General features: G+C 36.6%; 2 protein-coding genes across 2 annotated transcripts in view; one reads left to right on the top strand and one right to left on the bottom strand.

Moving 5' to 3' along the window:
* Positions 1 to 391: 391 nt before the first annotated feature.
* On the bottom strand, positions 392 to 4,493 carry LOC122628831 (rab proteins geranylgeranyltransferase component A 1). Its single transcript, XM_043811535.1, has 11 exons — positions 4,101 to 4,493; positions 3,948 to 4,014; positions 3,258 to 3,449; positions 2,981 to 3,167; positions 2,654 to 2,891; positions 2,016 to 2,238; positions 1,732 to 1,938; positions 1,535 to 1,659; positions 1,287 to 1,447; positions 986 to 1,162; positions 392 to 878 (listed from the first exon to the last, which is right to left on the bottom strand). The coding sequence occupies exons 1-11, from the start codon at positions 4,147 to 4,149 to the stop codon at positions 705 to 707; spliced, it is 1,800 nt and encodes a 599-aa protein (XP_043667470.1). The 5' UTR covers positions 4,150 to 4,493; the 3' UTR covers positions 392 to 704.
* Positions 4,494 to 8,211: 3,718 nt separating this feature from the next.
* LOC122628739 (paired mesoderm homeobox protein 2B-like) overlaps positions 8,212 to 15,134 on the top strand; it is an 11,274-nt gene continuing 4,351 nt past the window's right edge. The window contains exons 1-2 of the mRNA XM_043811322.1: positions 8,212 to 8,612; positions 10,283 to 10,476. Of these exons, the coding sequence (XP_043667257.1) occupies positions 8,255 to 8,612; positions 10,283 to 10,476 (552 nt within the window). The 5' untranslated portion in view covers positions 8,212 to 8,254. The remainder of the gene's footprint in view (positions 8,613 to 10,282; positions 10,477 to 15,134) is intronic.

The raw sequence follows: 15,134 nt of genomic DNA, 5'->3' as shown, positions 1-15,134 counted from the left end.
AAATACAATTGGCTCTTAAACGAGTAACAGAGTTATTGATAAGATTTTGCACGTATAGCATAATAACGTACGACGTAATAAAGTCATATAAGTACATACACAATAAGTGATCTAACGAAGCAATAACCTGTTACATAAAGAGAAAACGTGGAAATTAAACACGTATAAAGAGTGGCAAGGTGGTATTCAGCTAAATGCATGGTATTGACTCACTACATTCTTATATTATGTCAATTCGAATAATGGCAATAAGTACGAATATAAATGCAATCGCAAATTTTGACACTTATCGGTGATACGATCATGTTTTGTCCAATACTCGTCACTGTGTTCACAAAAAAGAGTGCCTGAGACTTCCTTCTCTTACATGCATATATTGACATTTCTATTCTTTTTTTTTTTTTTAATTTTTATTTTATTTATATTTTTATTTATTTTAGATGAAGTAATGCAAAAGCACGTAATGGCGAAATCTAATAGTAAAACTGGATTTAGAATGAATTTGACAAATGTATAAACTCAGTTCAAAAATGGAATCGTAACATTTTCTAAAGCCATTTGCTTGTATTTGCTACTCTTACATGAACGGTGACCGGCTATTTCTTGAATATATAAGTGAACGTAATAACGATGAAGGTAGAAGACACTAAGGGCGCAAGCCTTATTTTCTCTTGTAACACTGTTGAAGCAATATGTTAATTATTTCATTCTTCTTTTTCTGCTTTTTCGACATCTTGTTTCTCCTCTCCATCTATTTGCGTATCTCCTTCGAATTTCGGCCCAGGTGCTTCGTCACCTTCTAAAACAATTTCTTCTGGATCCGGTGCACGAGGTAAGAAATCATCATCGGGATACATGGATTTGAAAATTTCCTTTGCCTATAAAAAGGACAAAAAGAAAGAAGAACGTATTTACAAGTAATAATATATAAATAATACATGTATATATATATGTATATATATATAATGTTTTTTATTAAACATACTTGATCAACTGCAAAGTCAAAGTCTAATTCCAAATCCGGTCCAGAGCACAAGTATATGTTACTCGGTGCTGTATCGTTTAATTTTATATCGCTCGCAGGAAGGTTCAAGTATAATGACCATAATATTTGGGGTTTTAAATCTATTTCATTTGGTTCATAGTCCTGCTGATTACCTTCCTAGTAAAGAAATCGTTAAATACTTAGTTTGGATTTGTACTTTTATCCAAATGTATATTTTTTTCCTGTTAATCCTAAACTGTATAGAATCGTTTGTATAGAATACTCTTGGAAGATTTATTACCTGTAGATGTCGTTTATCAGGTGAAACTGTCTGAGTATGAGAATCTGTGAAATTACGGGCAAGACTTGGTTCTACCATTTCAGATCTCAAAAATTTCTTTACCATGTACGCTAAATCTTCCTTTGCAGTTTTAGTACGTTTGCATGTCATATGAACCATAACTAATGAAATATAATAATATATTAGAATATAAAGTAATGAGGGAATGATAAATTAATGTACTGTTTGAGTTATTACAAGATACCTACATAAACCTTGTGGACAAGCATTGGTAGATGGTCCCAGTTCGATCAGAGTAACAGGTTCTTGTCCTGGCTCTTCCGGTGGATAGTACAAAAGGGTTAAGTTCTCTTTTTCTCCTTGCATAATTGACCTATCAAGTAAGTAAAAATATCCAATTATTAAAGTCTTTGTAAATTTATAAAAAATTATAAACGAGTCATACCTATCAGTAATAAAAATGCCTCGCGAAATCTGTTGCTCTCCTTCAAAAGCTACAATTTCTGGTGGTAAGTGTCCTTGTCCTACTACTAAATGCTCCAAAGCCAATCTTTGTTTTCCGGTTACAATAGCTTCGCATTTATCTTCTTTAATTACTACACCATCCAATTGTCTTTTCAAGCAATACACTCCACCAAATACAGCACACAATCTGGAAATTTGAATAAATTGTTAACTTTACTCATTTTTATGAGCACCTTCATGCTCTTTCGATATTTTAATAGTTACCTGCAGAAACACTGAGGTAATTCTCCACTACCATACATAGGCCATAAGAAGGGAGTGTTTCCGTAACGTCCAAGGCTATTAAGGAAATGCTTTGTGCGATTAACACCATCTCTGCAAGATGTTTTGTCTGTTACCATTGCAATAGCTTGTACAACATAGTGTTGTACTATGGGGGTAAGACTTTTTGTGTTGAGATACTCTAAAAATGTTTTATCGCGGAAACCTGTTAGGAGAAAATATGTTTAATGAACAGTTATATAAAACACTTTATGTATTGTATATTACATCACAGTCTTTATATAAACAGAAATCAAATACCATTTGAAATTAAAAATTATTTATAAATGGATTTCCTTTCTAAAGAGCACTAAAGCTATATCATACCCCCTTATACTGTTCAGAATATTAAGTAGCCATGTCGGTTACTTAGTGATTCAATATGTCACAAATGGAATACAAAGCAAATCGTTTTTATAATAATGCTACTGAATATTCTACGTGTGATGTATGAATCAGCAAATAAAACAGATTCAAAGAAGTATTAGTATTGTAGCCATGTTTGTTTAAAAAAAAAAAAAAAAAAAAAAAAAAAAAAAAAAAAAAAAAAAAAAAGTTAGAAACAAAACCAATTTAATTACCATCAAACTCTGGACTATCAGCTCCTTGTTCCATGCAAGAAGTTAAAAGTTGCATTAACATTCTTTTCTCCACGACGCTAACAGTTTTGTTAGCAAACACATCGGCGCGCGAGCAAGGGACTTGAGTTAATTTGTCATACATATATGTAGCAACTCTGGATACCGCACGAAATTCTGCATAACGTGCTATATTGCTAGAAATCAGCAATTCCACCAATTTACCACGTGCGAATAAAAGCTGTCATAAAGAAAAGTATTCGTGAATAAAAAATTATATAACAATGTTATTTTTATATCAAAGAGATCCTGTTTATAGCATAAATTTACTTTCGGTGCCAAGTCGATGTTGAATCTCCTGTATTCTTTTTTTATGCGATCTATACTCCAATGTTTGACAATTTCTTTTTTCTCAGTATTGTCCTCATCAGTTTTCTCCGTGCCTTCGTTACTAGCACTGTCTCCAATTCCATCCGTCTGAGTATCTTTCGAAGATAGAACAGGTAGATCTGCATCACTAAATACAAAATTTAAATTATATATAGAAAAATGCGATAGACTTTTATACGCTATAAGGACATATCACATCTGAATTAAGTAAACTTACTTCGAAATATACCAAGTTTCTTCGATATTCTCAACAGCAGAATATTGATCACTAGCCTTTAAAAATATTTGTCCATCTTCTAAATCGACTTTTGTATCTCTTGTATTATTCTTGGCAGTCTTTAGATCTTCTATCCATTTTTGTAAACCATCGAAATTAAATGTAGCCCAAAGTCCACCATAATATTCGTTGCTATTATACAAATTATATAAAATTCATTAGTACATAAGCTTGCATATGTTGAAAGAAATACTTCATAAATATACATTAAATACATAATATACGATTATGAAAAATTAGAGAAATGTTGGAAAGTAAGAATGAGATTAAAAAAGAACAAAAAAAAAAAAAGAAAGAAAAAAGAAAAAAAAGGGAAAAAGAAAGAAAGAAAGAAAAAAGAGAGAGAGAGAGAGAGAGAGATATTACGCATAAAAGAATAAATGATAATAAATTTTGTCATGCAGATATATATGATGTACATATATGTATATATATATATATAACACATACATAAAAAATATATATATATATACAAATATACGTATGAGTGTATGATCGTATCGCGAAACATCGAGAAAATCAAAGCGTTCTATATAATTTATAATATAATCTAGAAGACGATATTCGGGCGCACGAGCGTTACGCGGAAAGGACATTGATAGAGCGTCAAAGGAGTAGCCGACGACGCACCTGTCCAGATGTAAAACCTTTTTCCCTATCCTGCTGGCCGCCGCGGCAACGATCGATTCCGTCATACCTGTCAAAAGTCATTATGCCGGTTCAGGAAGGGAGGGTTATGAAAATTCTACATAAAATTGCATGGTCAGATAAAAAAATCAATACCTGTTCCTACAACGACCACATCGTACTCGGTCGGCAGATCGTCCTCCATGATTTCCTCTTGTCAAATTCGAAACGTACGCGATGAAGAATAGAGATAAGGAACGCCTGCTGAGAGGTAAAAAACGAGCGGACGTAGAAGTCAATTCATTTTGTCGAAGAACGCCGATGTCAAAATTCTTAGACAGCCCCGCCCCGCGTCTTTTTTAACACACCAAATGAACTCTCACTCTTCTCCTTTCTCTCGAAAAGTACACAGCACACCATACGGTTTCTACTGGTTTCTTCTAATGGAGGCTCCCCGAAGCTCCCTACGTGTACTTACTCTGAACGAGAGACACCGTATATATCTATATCGAGCGGAAAGAACAAGGAATGACGTATTGTCTATCTCTTTTATGACGTCTAATTATTGCGCATGCGTCCCTGTTGCTGACCGCGTCTCAGTCGCGTTATCGAAACGAACTAATGCACCTATCGAAACGCTCTGCGAAACTCCCAAAGGTGAGATCGTATTATCGCCGTACCAATCACGAAAGAAAAGATTTTTTGATAAAAACTTAGCGAAATACGATCGATGAATTTAGAAAATGTTAACGTAACGTTACTTTTTATGAGCAATCCTGATTGCCTTGCATTATTATTTTGCATTATACGCAGCGGATTTTTCTATCTCGTTTTTACCTTCGTTCGATAGTGATGCATCGAATAAATAATACTTGTGGTAAGTCGTTTAAATACAAGCGATTTTACCTACTGAAAAGTTTACGAATTGTTTTCGCATACGTCGATAATGCAGTGTTCGTACTTATCGCGGATCGATCGTTACGCGAACCGATATTGTCGGTAAGAGAAAATTGGTCGGTAATAATTCAAGAGATAAAACAGATTGAAAAATTGTGCTATAAATAATTTTCACGCGAGTGTATTGCTTTCAACATATCTGTTATACAGATAACACAGGATTATATCTGAGAAAAGAATTAAAAATTTACTGGAGTTAAATTTTTATTAAATTTTTACCGATTCAAACTATTTTTCATATTTTCATCTTTACGAGGAAAATTTCAATTACCGGGGTAGAAGAAAAATGGTATTCGAAGGGTATACGAATCACTAACCAATATTTAATCAACTTTACAAGGGAATATTATTCTCCGGACAAATCAAGGACATATGTAGCAATTGCCAAGGGGTTGCTGTACCCATACATATACACATATTTATATACATATATATGAACAGTGACAAGAATGTACTTCTACCCTCTTGTTTTTCTACGGATCTAGCACGCGTGACCATCTATATTTATACATTGGCGTATTTTATGAGATATCACTCGTTTACAATATACAATAAATATTTGCATAAATTAAGTATTGTATTGAATACATTCTTCGCTTAGTACATTTATTATCGTTATATTACAGGCAAAAGATGAGCTTAAAATATCGTTAGAATTATTATTCTAATCAAGAAAAATAAAATTCATACATAGTGAATGCAACGAATCATCTTTACAGGCATTAAAAGTTTTTCATTGTTTCTCGATATACGAGAAATGTAAATTAATTTTATTGATAATACATATTTCTTAAGATTTTTATTGTCAAATTACGAATACACGACTACGCCAATGAATAGATTCTGCAACGATGTATGGCAACGTGTCGCACACGTTCCGTGAACTCAGAAATCCCTTGGGATAGGATTCAGGAAAAAGAGGGTAGAATAATTCTCTACTGTCGTGAGAACAAGTGGAATACAAGTGTCGCACAGGTTCCTAGTCTCGACCCAAATAAAATCGTCTAGTGTAGACAACAGTGGAAAGTTTTCCTTATCACGGATACCTATGATATCTTTGAAGAAGTATTTGGAGAAAATATTTCGTTCAACAAGAAGACAGACGAAGTAATTGTCAAGAAATTATTCACCTGTTAATAAGATTTTTTTTTTTAATATTACAAGTAAATACAATAATAAATGTGTAGGTATTATGCATACAGAATGAAATAACGTTGAATATATGCATTTACTATTAAAAAGAACAATGAAATTGCTCGTATTTATCGAGCGAAAAGTTTCCGACGGCAGCCGATTCGCATCTACAAAAGCAATATTTTATCGTTTCAAAAGCATCATGTTATCGTTTCAAAAGCTTGTAAATAACGAAGTTTCATTTTATAATATTCCTTAAAAAAATATATTACTCTCTCTTTCTCTCTCTCACAATATTCCAAATGTTTATTTCAACGAATATAGATTAATATATGGTATTGTAGAGAGAAGAAGTCGCGGCCAAGCTTGGAGATCCGAGCAACGAGGAAGGAAAATATTGATAATCTACAATTCGAATAAATGATACAGTTTGGTTACATGAATTTTAATCGAGCCGATTTGCAATTGTGCACGAGAATAAACACATCGTATGTAGATTACGATACCTTGATTTGCTTCGCTTTTGTCGGAAAAATCCATGATAAAAAATGTATGTAATAAAACTCGGACAACAAATGGACGTCACGATTGGGATGATCAGTCGAGTGACGAACGGTAGTTGAGCGTAAAGAAGAGAGAGGGAGAGAGAGAGAGGAGGAGAGAAAGAGAGAGAGAGAGAGAAAGAGAGGATGAGAGAGCAAGAGAGAGCAAAAGAGAGAGAGAGAGAGAGAGAGAGAGAGAGAGAGAGAGAGAGAGATAGAGAGAGAAAAGTAAAAAGAAAAAAATAGAGAAGAAGACGAAACTTGGACCGATTGGCCAGGGAAACGATTCTATACGTAGAAAGAAAGAAAGAAAGAAAGAAAGAAAGAAAGAAAGAAAGAAAGAGTGAGTAGAAAATATACGAGTCGGACGTTATGCGGTCTTTCGAATTGATCGAAAAATCAGGAGCACAGGAAGGCATCATCGAATGATAACGTTCTCTCTCTTTCTGCCTGTCTCTCTTTCTCTTTCCGTCTTTTATCTGTATGGTAGTCTCGCAGGATGCGACGGAGGATGGTGATGGTAGAAGTAGTGGTAGTGGTGATAGTAGTGGTAGTGGTAGTAGTGGTGGTGGTGGTGGTGGTGGTGGTGGTGGTGGTGGTGGTGGTGGTGGTGGTGGTGGTGATGGTATTGGTGGGGAACATAGTCGAGAGGACCGTAACTAAGGGGCGTGTTCGAGAAGGTCGAGGGTTGTTCCGGGGATGGTTGGGAGGATGAACGAATGGGAATGCTCGAAAGGTAGGTCCGAGGCCGGTGACCTTGCCAACGGTGTACCTCGATAGGGGTGAACCCGCCCCTAGCGCAGCCCCTCCGCCGTTTATCGAATTAAGCTTATCATTTGATTTTGAGGAGACCCACCAGTCAGTCGTCTCGGACGCTCTTAAACGGGCCGAAAAACTTCCTCCTATCCGTGCTATAATCGCAATAATTTGATATCGTTGATCCGATTACGCGTCATAACTTGGCGTCGAAGAGGAGAGAAGAGAGGAAGAGAGGAGAGGTGAGGCGAGGAGAGGAAGAAGAGGTCCGTTTTGCGCTCGTCGAAGCCAACATCGAAGAGATCGTTCTCCAGCCGTTTGCCCACGGCCTTATACGATATCGCGTTAACCGACGATTTATCCGATGTGAAAGGCACGCGCTCTGATATCTCGTACATTACTTTGTGAAGGGGGTCGGGTTCAAGTACCGGGGGAAAAAGGAAAGGCTCTCACCCCTCTGGTTCTGCGGTTTACGTTCTACGTCGTCCTTGCCGTCGCAGGAGCGCGCCCGCGCCGAAAGGCGCGCTCCCTCGAGCTTCCTCCTTTCGACTTTTCCCGCGCAATCGAACAAACATTCTTCTTATCTAAAGGAAGCTACGTTACGCGATATATCTACGCTAAAGCAACGTACAGTGTGAGATCGTTATAATATCGTGATCTAATTTATCGACGATCTCGGAACAATCGGAATTCGAAGGGTAGAATGGAAGAAAGGGTAGCATTCGACGCGGTTACTTTCATGGATTGAAGAGGAAAGTGGTGCTCGTTTCGAGAGTCTCGAAGATTTTTCCTGTCCTCGTACAAGAGAAAGAGAGAGAGAGAGAGAGAGAGAGAGAGAGAGAGAGAGAGAGAGAGAGAGAGCAAGAGAGAAAGTGAATATAAGAAACGAGAAAAGATTGAAAAGAATCAACGAAAACAATAATGGATTACTCGTATTTGAATCAAGCTGCGGCTGCCGCGGCCGCCGGCTTCGAAGCGTCCAGTTGCGCGTTGGCCGCGAGCGAGATGCAATGCGGTTACGGCGATCTGAGCTCGTGCTCGCAAATGAGCCAAGCGGCGTATCGGTACACGGCTGCGAGAGCCGCCGGTTACTCGACGAATGCCGGCTCGGCGAGCGGCGGTGGTAGCGCGGGTCCACTTGGGGCCCATCATGCCTCGCATCCTCATGCCCATCCACATCATGGGGCCCATGCGACTCCGTGCTCCGTAATGGCGGCCCGATCGCAGGACGTTCATCGGCACGCTGCCTCCATCTTTCCTTCTGCGATTAATCTCCAAGGTGAGTTTCGACGTTTCTCTTTTTCCTTCAATTTTCGTGGAATTTCTTTTTTTGCTCCTCTCTCTTTGCCGATCCTTCCAATCATCTTAACAAAGAAAATGTAATGCTTGCCGTCGCTTCTGAGATCATTTCTTAATATTTATTGATATTCATTATTTTCTAATATCTTTAAGAACGCAAATATTGTGCGAGAGAACACGACGGAGACACAGTACCTACTACTATATACGAATGACATGCTTTTCTAGTAACTTCGAATATTTATTATTCTCGAAGTAGAAGACCCTCTCTGACATCTGTCGTGGAATAATATTGAGTTGAAGATCGCTAAAATCAACTAGGGACAATAGAGGGATATAAGTATGTGTGTACATAGAAAGAGCTTACCGTTGCGTTACCAAACGTAATAGACGAATATATTGCAGTTTCTCCTTTTATATCAGTCAAATAAATGTTTAAAAATTGAAATAAAAGATTTCCTTGGACACTCGCCGTAAAGATAGATAAAGGTAATAAAAATAATGGCCGATTCGTACGTTCGTTCCCGCTACTTATCGCAACGTTCTACGAAATTCTCTCGTTTGAATGACTTATAAATGCAAGGTGGGCGTGTGTGCAGCCCTTTACGCCATGTACACCCTAAAAGCGGTACTTCTCCCAGAAGCGGCGACAAGATGGCACTGAAAATCAATGGACATCTCTCTTTCCCTCTCTCTCCTCCCTACCTCGGTCACTCATTGCTATGGTTACGTCCCTCCTAGTCACCCTCAGCAAATTTTACAGTGTTCCTCGACGTCGTGGTCTTTGGAATTCATCGAGAGAGAAAGAGAGGGAGAAAGAGAGAGAGAGAGAGAGAGAGAGAGAGAGAGAGAGAGAGAGAGAGAGGAAGGAAAAGAGAGGAGAAAGAGAGACAGAGAAAAAGAGAGAGTGAGAGAGAAAGCACATATTAAGTCAACCTTGTAAAATCGTTCCATCTTGGAACGTTACGCGTGAAATATATTCAACGTTTTCCGAATCAAAAATTCTTTCTTTCTCGAATAAAATTTAAGTCTAATTCTTTTGTTATATATATATATATGTATATACTTACATTTAAAGCTCAGAGAATAAAAACTTCGAAATACACTTAGGTTCGTAGTTTTCGAAATGTAATTTTTTAATTCCACTATACTTGTTCTATTATGTAAGAAATGAATTATTTCATACGGATAAAAATGAGCGAACAATGGTGAAAATATTATTTTTGATAAGAAAGAAGTTTGTATAGAATAAATGTAAAGTTTAGTTTCGATAATCTCACGCCTGGTACGAGTGGAACATCTGCTGGTTTAAGTAGTACGGGACGGGCTATAGTCAGACACCATTTTCCATTAGCTCCGGCCTTTCTCCCATTTTCTTTCCCTCTCTCCTCTTTCCTCTTTTATCTACCTGTATATGTAACTTCGAACGAATTTCTTTGGACGATATGCAGACATACAAGACGTAATAAGGGTTCGTGTAATTTTATTATCTTCCTGTAAATTAAATAAATAAAAAAGAGAAAAGGGAAGGAAAAAATAATTCTTAAATGTTGAAAAGCGATGTCAACTATTGTAGCCAAGTATTAAACGCTGAAACTGAATATACGAACGGATACACGATTTTAGAAGATCTCTCCGTTTTAATTCCAGGAGGATTAGGATACAAACCCTACACGGGACACGACGGTCTCGCGGAAAAGCGGAAACAACGGCGCATACGGACGACGTTTACGTCGGCCCAACTTAAAGAATTGGAGCGTGCCTTTCAAGAAACACATTATCCGGATATTTACACCAGAGAAGAAATCGCTATGAAAATCGATTTAACGGAAGCTAGAGTACAGGTGAGTCAAAAAATATGAAATGTTTCAAAATGATTGATTGTGAAAATCGAAAAATCGACGTTCCCGATAGAACGGAGATCGGAAAATTGTTGTTGGGAAATTTTTGTAAAGTCGAGTTTACCGAATGAAATATGATAAGAGAATCTTTATCTTCTCTTTTCCTTTTTGTTTTATTCCCTTTCTATCTCATATACGTCCTCGAAAAGAGTGGATTGATGAGGTTAAGAAAGTTGTCGGGGATGGAAAGAAGAGGGTGGCAGGCGTATCATGTAATTACATTACAAGTTCCATTTTCGTTTTCACGGTCATCCATAGCCGTGATCTGATGGATTATACTGCCTAATGCTCTTGACGTATTATCGTAAAGTTCTTGTAAAGAAAGAGAGAGAGAGAGAGAGAGAGAGAGAGAGAGAAAGAGAGAGAGAGAAATAGATAGAGTATGTGTGTATGAGAGAAAGGAAGAGAGAAAGATAGATATATATAGAGATAGAGAGAGAGAGAGAGAGAAAGAGAGAGGGATGGATTTAGAGATTATTCTCTAGGATACAAGGGTAGCTCGAAATCTTATCCGATACGAAATTTACGATGTAACAAAGGTATATAACGGTGAAGGTACCGAAACTTTCATCTTCTCCTGTCAAATTATCACGTTCGAGAAACAAGATCGAAGCTCGAATCACCGCGAAGATAAATCAATGTTGTAGACGGTTGCATGGAAAATTTCGATCAAATTTAAACGGCAACAAGAGTTCTTGTTCTTTATCAAAATTTTATTGGGATTTTTCGATATCGAGGTTACTCTTCGTAGCGAATCGACGTGTGTTATGGGATATATAATTTGTTGAAATTTCTGACGATGAAATCGGGGTTTTTGTTTCTTTGAAAATTGACAAAAGAGTCACGTCCTAGGAATAATTAATATCATTCTTTTTTCGTTCAACTTTTTTATACGGAGTATTGAAGTAAAAGAGACATTAGATAGGAGTTTTTTACTTACCTCTTTTTAAATTTTATTAATTTTTTTCAATCGAATTTATCCTTGCACAATGTGTACCAATATCCCGATAATAACATTCGCATCGCTAACGTTGTAAAAAATATTGATTCCATTTTCGTCTTGACTCATCCTACCGTTAATTTTGGTGTCGTTTACCTTTCGATTTAATAATATCAGTCACGAGATATCTATCTACGATCTTAGGAACTCGAGAGACGTTTCCACGAATAGCAACGTTTCTTAGAAGTACGGCTTGTACGATTGCTACCATATCTGAAATTGCGTAATTAGCTGTTCTAATTTCGTATTATCGAAGATGGAGGAAAAATCATAATCTACAATCACGCGTATTATATCAATAGGTTGAGGACTTTATGCGGATAATAATGGCCTTTCGCAAATCGAGGTCGAATAGAGTTTCTTAATCAATTGCAATTAGATTTAATCCTGTAATCTAAAAATAATAATAAGCTTCCAAAATCTTCGAAAGCACGCGTGAATCTTATTAATTAAAATTTCCTTTTATTAAAATTAAGATTTCATTTAAACCTATCTCGTTAAAGGACATTTCCCAAAGAGATAGCATGATAAAAATACAAATAAAGATATAAAGAATATTAAAAAAAAGAAACGCGTTTTCAGCGATTGAAACATAAAATAATTAAATCCGATAATTATTACCGATAAAGAAAAAAATTCGTAGGTATATCTTTTATTCTGAAAAATTGTCGTATTCACGAATTACGGATGATCACGTAGCCGATAAAGAACGAAGAAAACGGGCATGCGCGTGGCAATATGGCAAACGTTCGCCAATCAATGCACGCTATTTCTCGACCGTTTCTGATTGGTAGGAAGCAGGTCTATGATATTTTACATTGCGATCGAATATGTAAAGTTTAGAACAACCTTCGAACTATGCATATTCAAATGCAAATTGTTAACGTTATCTTATGTATTTACATCGATGTTCGCGTTAATACTTCAGACAGAAGAGAAAAATAATTATATTAGGAAAAAAAGAAAAATGACAAAGTGAAAAATAAAAAAATAAGAAAGTAATAATAATAATAATAATAAAAAAAAACACACAAGAAAAGAAAAAGTAATCGAAATCTAACAAAACAAATGAAAGACAAGGTATAACTCTCGAAAAGCTTGGAGTACGTAACATATTAATTCGCACGTTAGAGTCGAGGTCTACGTTCTAAAGCCACATAATAATTAAACACGAGGTTACTATCAATTCTCTAGCAGTTTGCGGTCGGACGGGACCACCGCTGCGTTTGCAGCGTCCGCCAAGACGAGGGTTAACTTGTTAATTTCCTTTACTCGATATTTAGTTCTATTTTAGAATAGAAAGAGTAAGAGGAGAGGAAGTGAAAGTTAAAAATCCTTTTTAATCTCGGCATTTTATCACGGACTTTTTTTTATTACCACGAGTACCATCAGAAAACATTTTTCTTTACAAACAGATTTGACTTAGGAACGATTTCAACGTCCGTTGGAAAGACGTATGAAAAAAACGTGAAAAATAAAACTATATGATTGTCTTAAAAATCTATCCTTTGTATGAACCAGTTATATGTGAAATTATTAGCAATAAGTGTATATTAAAAATTAGTATTACGGTGTCGAACGTCTCTTCCTCGGTCTTTCTATTTTGAGACAATAAGGTTTAAATCCAGGACTCGTTTTGCTTTTTCTTTTCTTCGTTCTTAGGACCAAGCAATTCCAGCACTTTTTTCCGGTCTCTTTGTCTGATCAAGATCAACCTCCTTGAGTTTTCCAGGTTGCCTGTGGCTCTCTCTCTCTCTCTCTCTCTCTCTCTCTGAGTTCGATAAAACAACCCTCCTTGCGTTCCCAATTCACCCTAAGCTCTCTCTCTCTCTCTCTCTCTAACTCTCTATCGGTATCCACGTGCCGCCTACCCTACCCCCTCTCTCCGTCACCCTCTTGGAGAGACCATTCGACGGCCACGATTGGTCCCTAACCTCTTGGCCGTTTTGGCCATTTCTACTTACGAGCACCACTCTCTCCTACGACGTTTTCCTTATGTCTCACAGCAGACACATGGATTCTATTCCTTTCTCTGCGTTTTTCTATGTGTGCCTTTCTCTTTCTTTATGTGTAAACGCGATGTGTACGTGTACTTACGTGAGAGTGTCTTCTAATTGCAAGATCTTAATGTCTAGAGTCGTTTTCTATGACAGTAACTGTCTTTCTAGAATTCGTCTTAGCGTCCATCTATCTTTCTCTCTTTCTCTCTCTCTCTCTTTTTGTCTCTCTCTCTCTCTCTCTCTCTCTCTCTCTCACTCTCTTTTCTATTTCTTCCTCCCTTTTTTAAAATACGTTCTTTCAAATTTTTATCAATATTCCGTATGGTATTCTCAGAGGATGAAAAGTGCATACAAATACGAATTTAGCTCGTTTTAATATTTTCTCAATTAAATGGTGTAACGAAAAAAAGAGAGAGAGAGAGAGAGAAAGAGAGAAAGAGTTATGGGTTCATCAATCGATGCAACTTCCTCAATCCGTCGGAGCAAAAAACGAAAGATCTTCCTTTTCCTGTAAGATGTTCTTACGAAAATTCTGTTATCATGCTGAATATAGCCAAGTCGGGTTGTGGCTATTGATAGTAACACGTCGTTGAATATCCGCTATCAAAATATCTAATGGATCCGACTGTGCTGCGAGATTTGTCACGTTAAAAATATATCAAGGCAACAATTAAGTTTGATATTGCCTTAGTATAAACGTACATACACGTGCATTTAACGTCGTTATGTGTACAAAGCTCCTTGTTATCTTTTTCATTAAATGAATATGCGAAAGCCGAGCTATGGATATAAGTAGACATTCGTCTACTTATGTAAACGAGTGTAGAATTTTATTAGTCGGGAATCGCATCTTCCATGGAATTCACGATTGAATTTATATATTTTTTAAAAATATCGTCTCGGGAGATTCGTTTTGTTTCTCTTTTTTTTTTTTTTTTTTTCGTTCAAATATTCAATTATTAATTTTTGATCTTTAATAAAGACTTCGTTTTGCCAAGGAACAATACAATCGATCGCGAATGTGAAGTTGATTTAAAAGCGTATATTTTCGTAACTGCTGCCCCGGAGGATTGCTAATAAATTAACGAATGTAGAGAGAAAGAGAAAGAAAGATAGACAGATAGATAGATAGATAGATAGATAGATAGAGAGAGAGAGAGAGAGAGAGAGAGAGAGAGAGAGAGAGAGAGAAAGAGAGAGAAACAGGAAGAAAGAGACGACATCCCCTCTCTCGATTTGTACAGATATATTATGCAGAGCTGTTCTAATGGAATCATAATTCGTCGAGAACGACTTGTGACTCAGAAGTAGCGGAACGTGTCGGCACGTGACTGACAGCGTGTGGTCAATGGGATACGCGGTGGCATGGTGTAACGTGTCGGGGTAATATCATTTTCGCAGTCGAGATGTATGATTAATTTTATCGAATAGGATAAACACATATACAGGTATTAAATGAAATATGTTTATCCTTCTCTTTGAAAAAGTATTATCAATTTTATCGCATTTACATGTCGTTGCCATAATCGAAAATATTCTATACGTAATAATGTACGAGCATTACGAGAAAATCTGAAATAATCGAATTTTCTATGGAGGCT

Source organism: Vespula pensylvanica, chromosome 4 (genome assembly GCF_014466175.1).
Source record: "Vespula pensylvanica isolate Volc-1 chromosome 4, ASM1446617v1, whole genome shotgun sequence".
In the NCBI taxonomy this organism is placed as follows: domain Eukaryota; kingdom Metazoa; phylum Arthropoda; class Insecta; order Hymenoptera; family Vespidae; genus Vespula; species Vespula pensylvanica.
The sequence above is the reverse complement of the archived record's forward strand: the minus strand, read 5'-3'. Positions and strand labels throughout refer to the sequence as shown.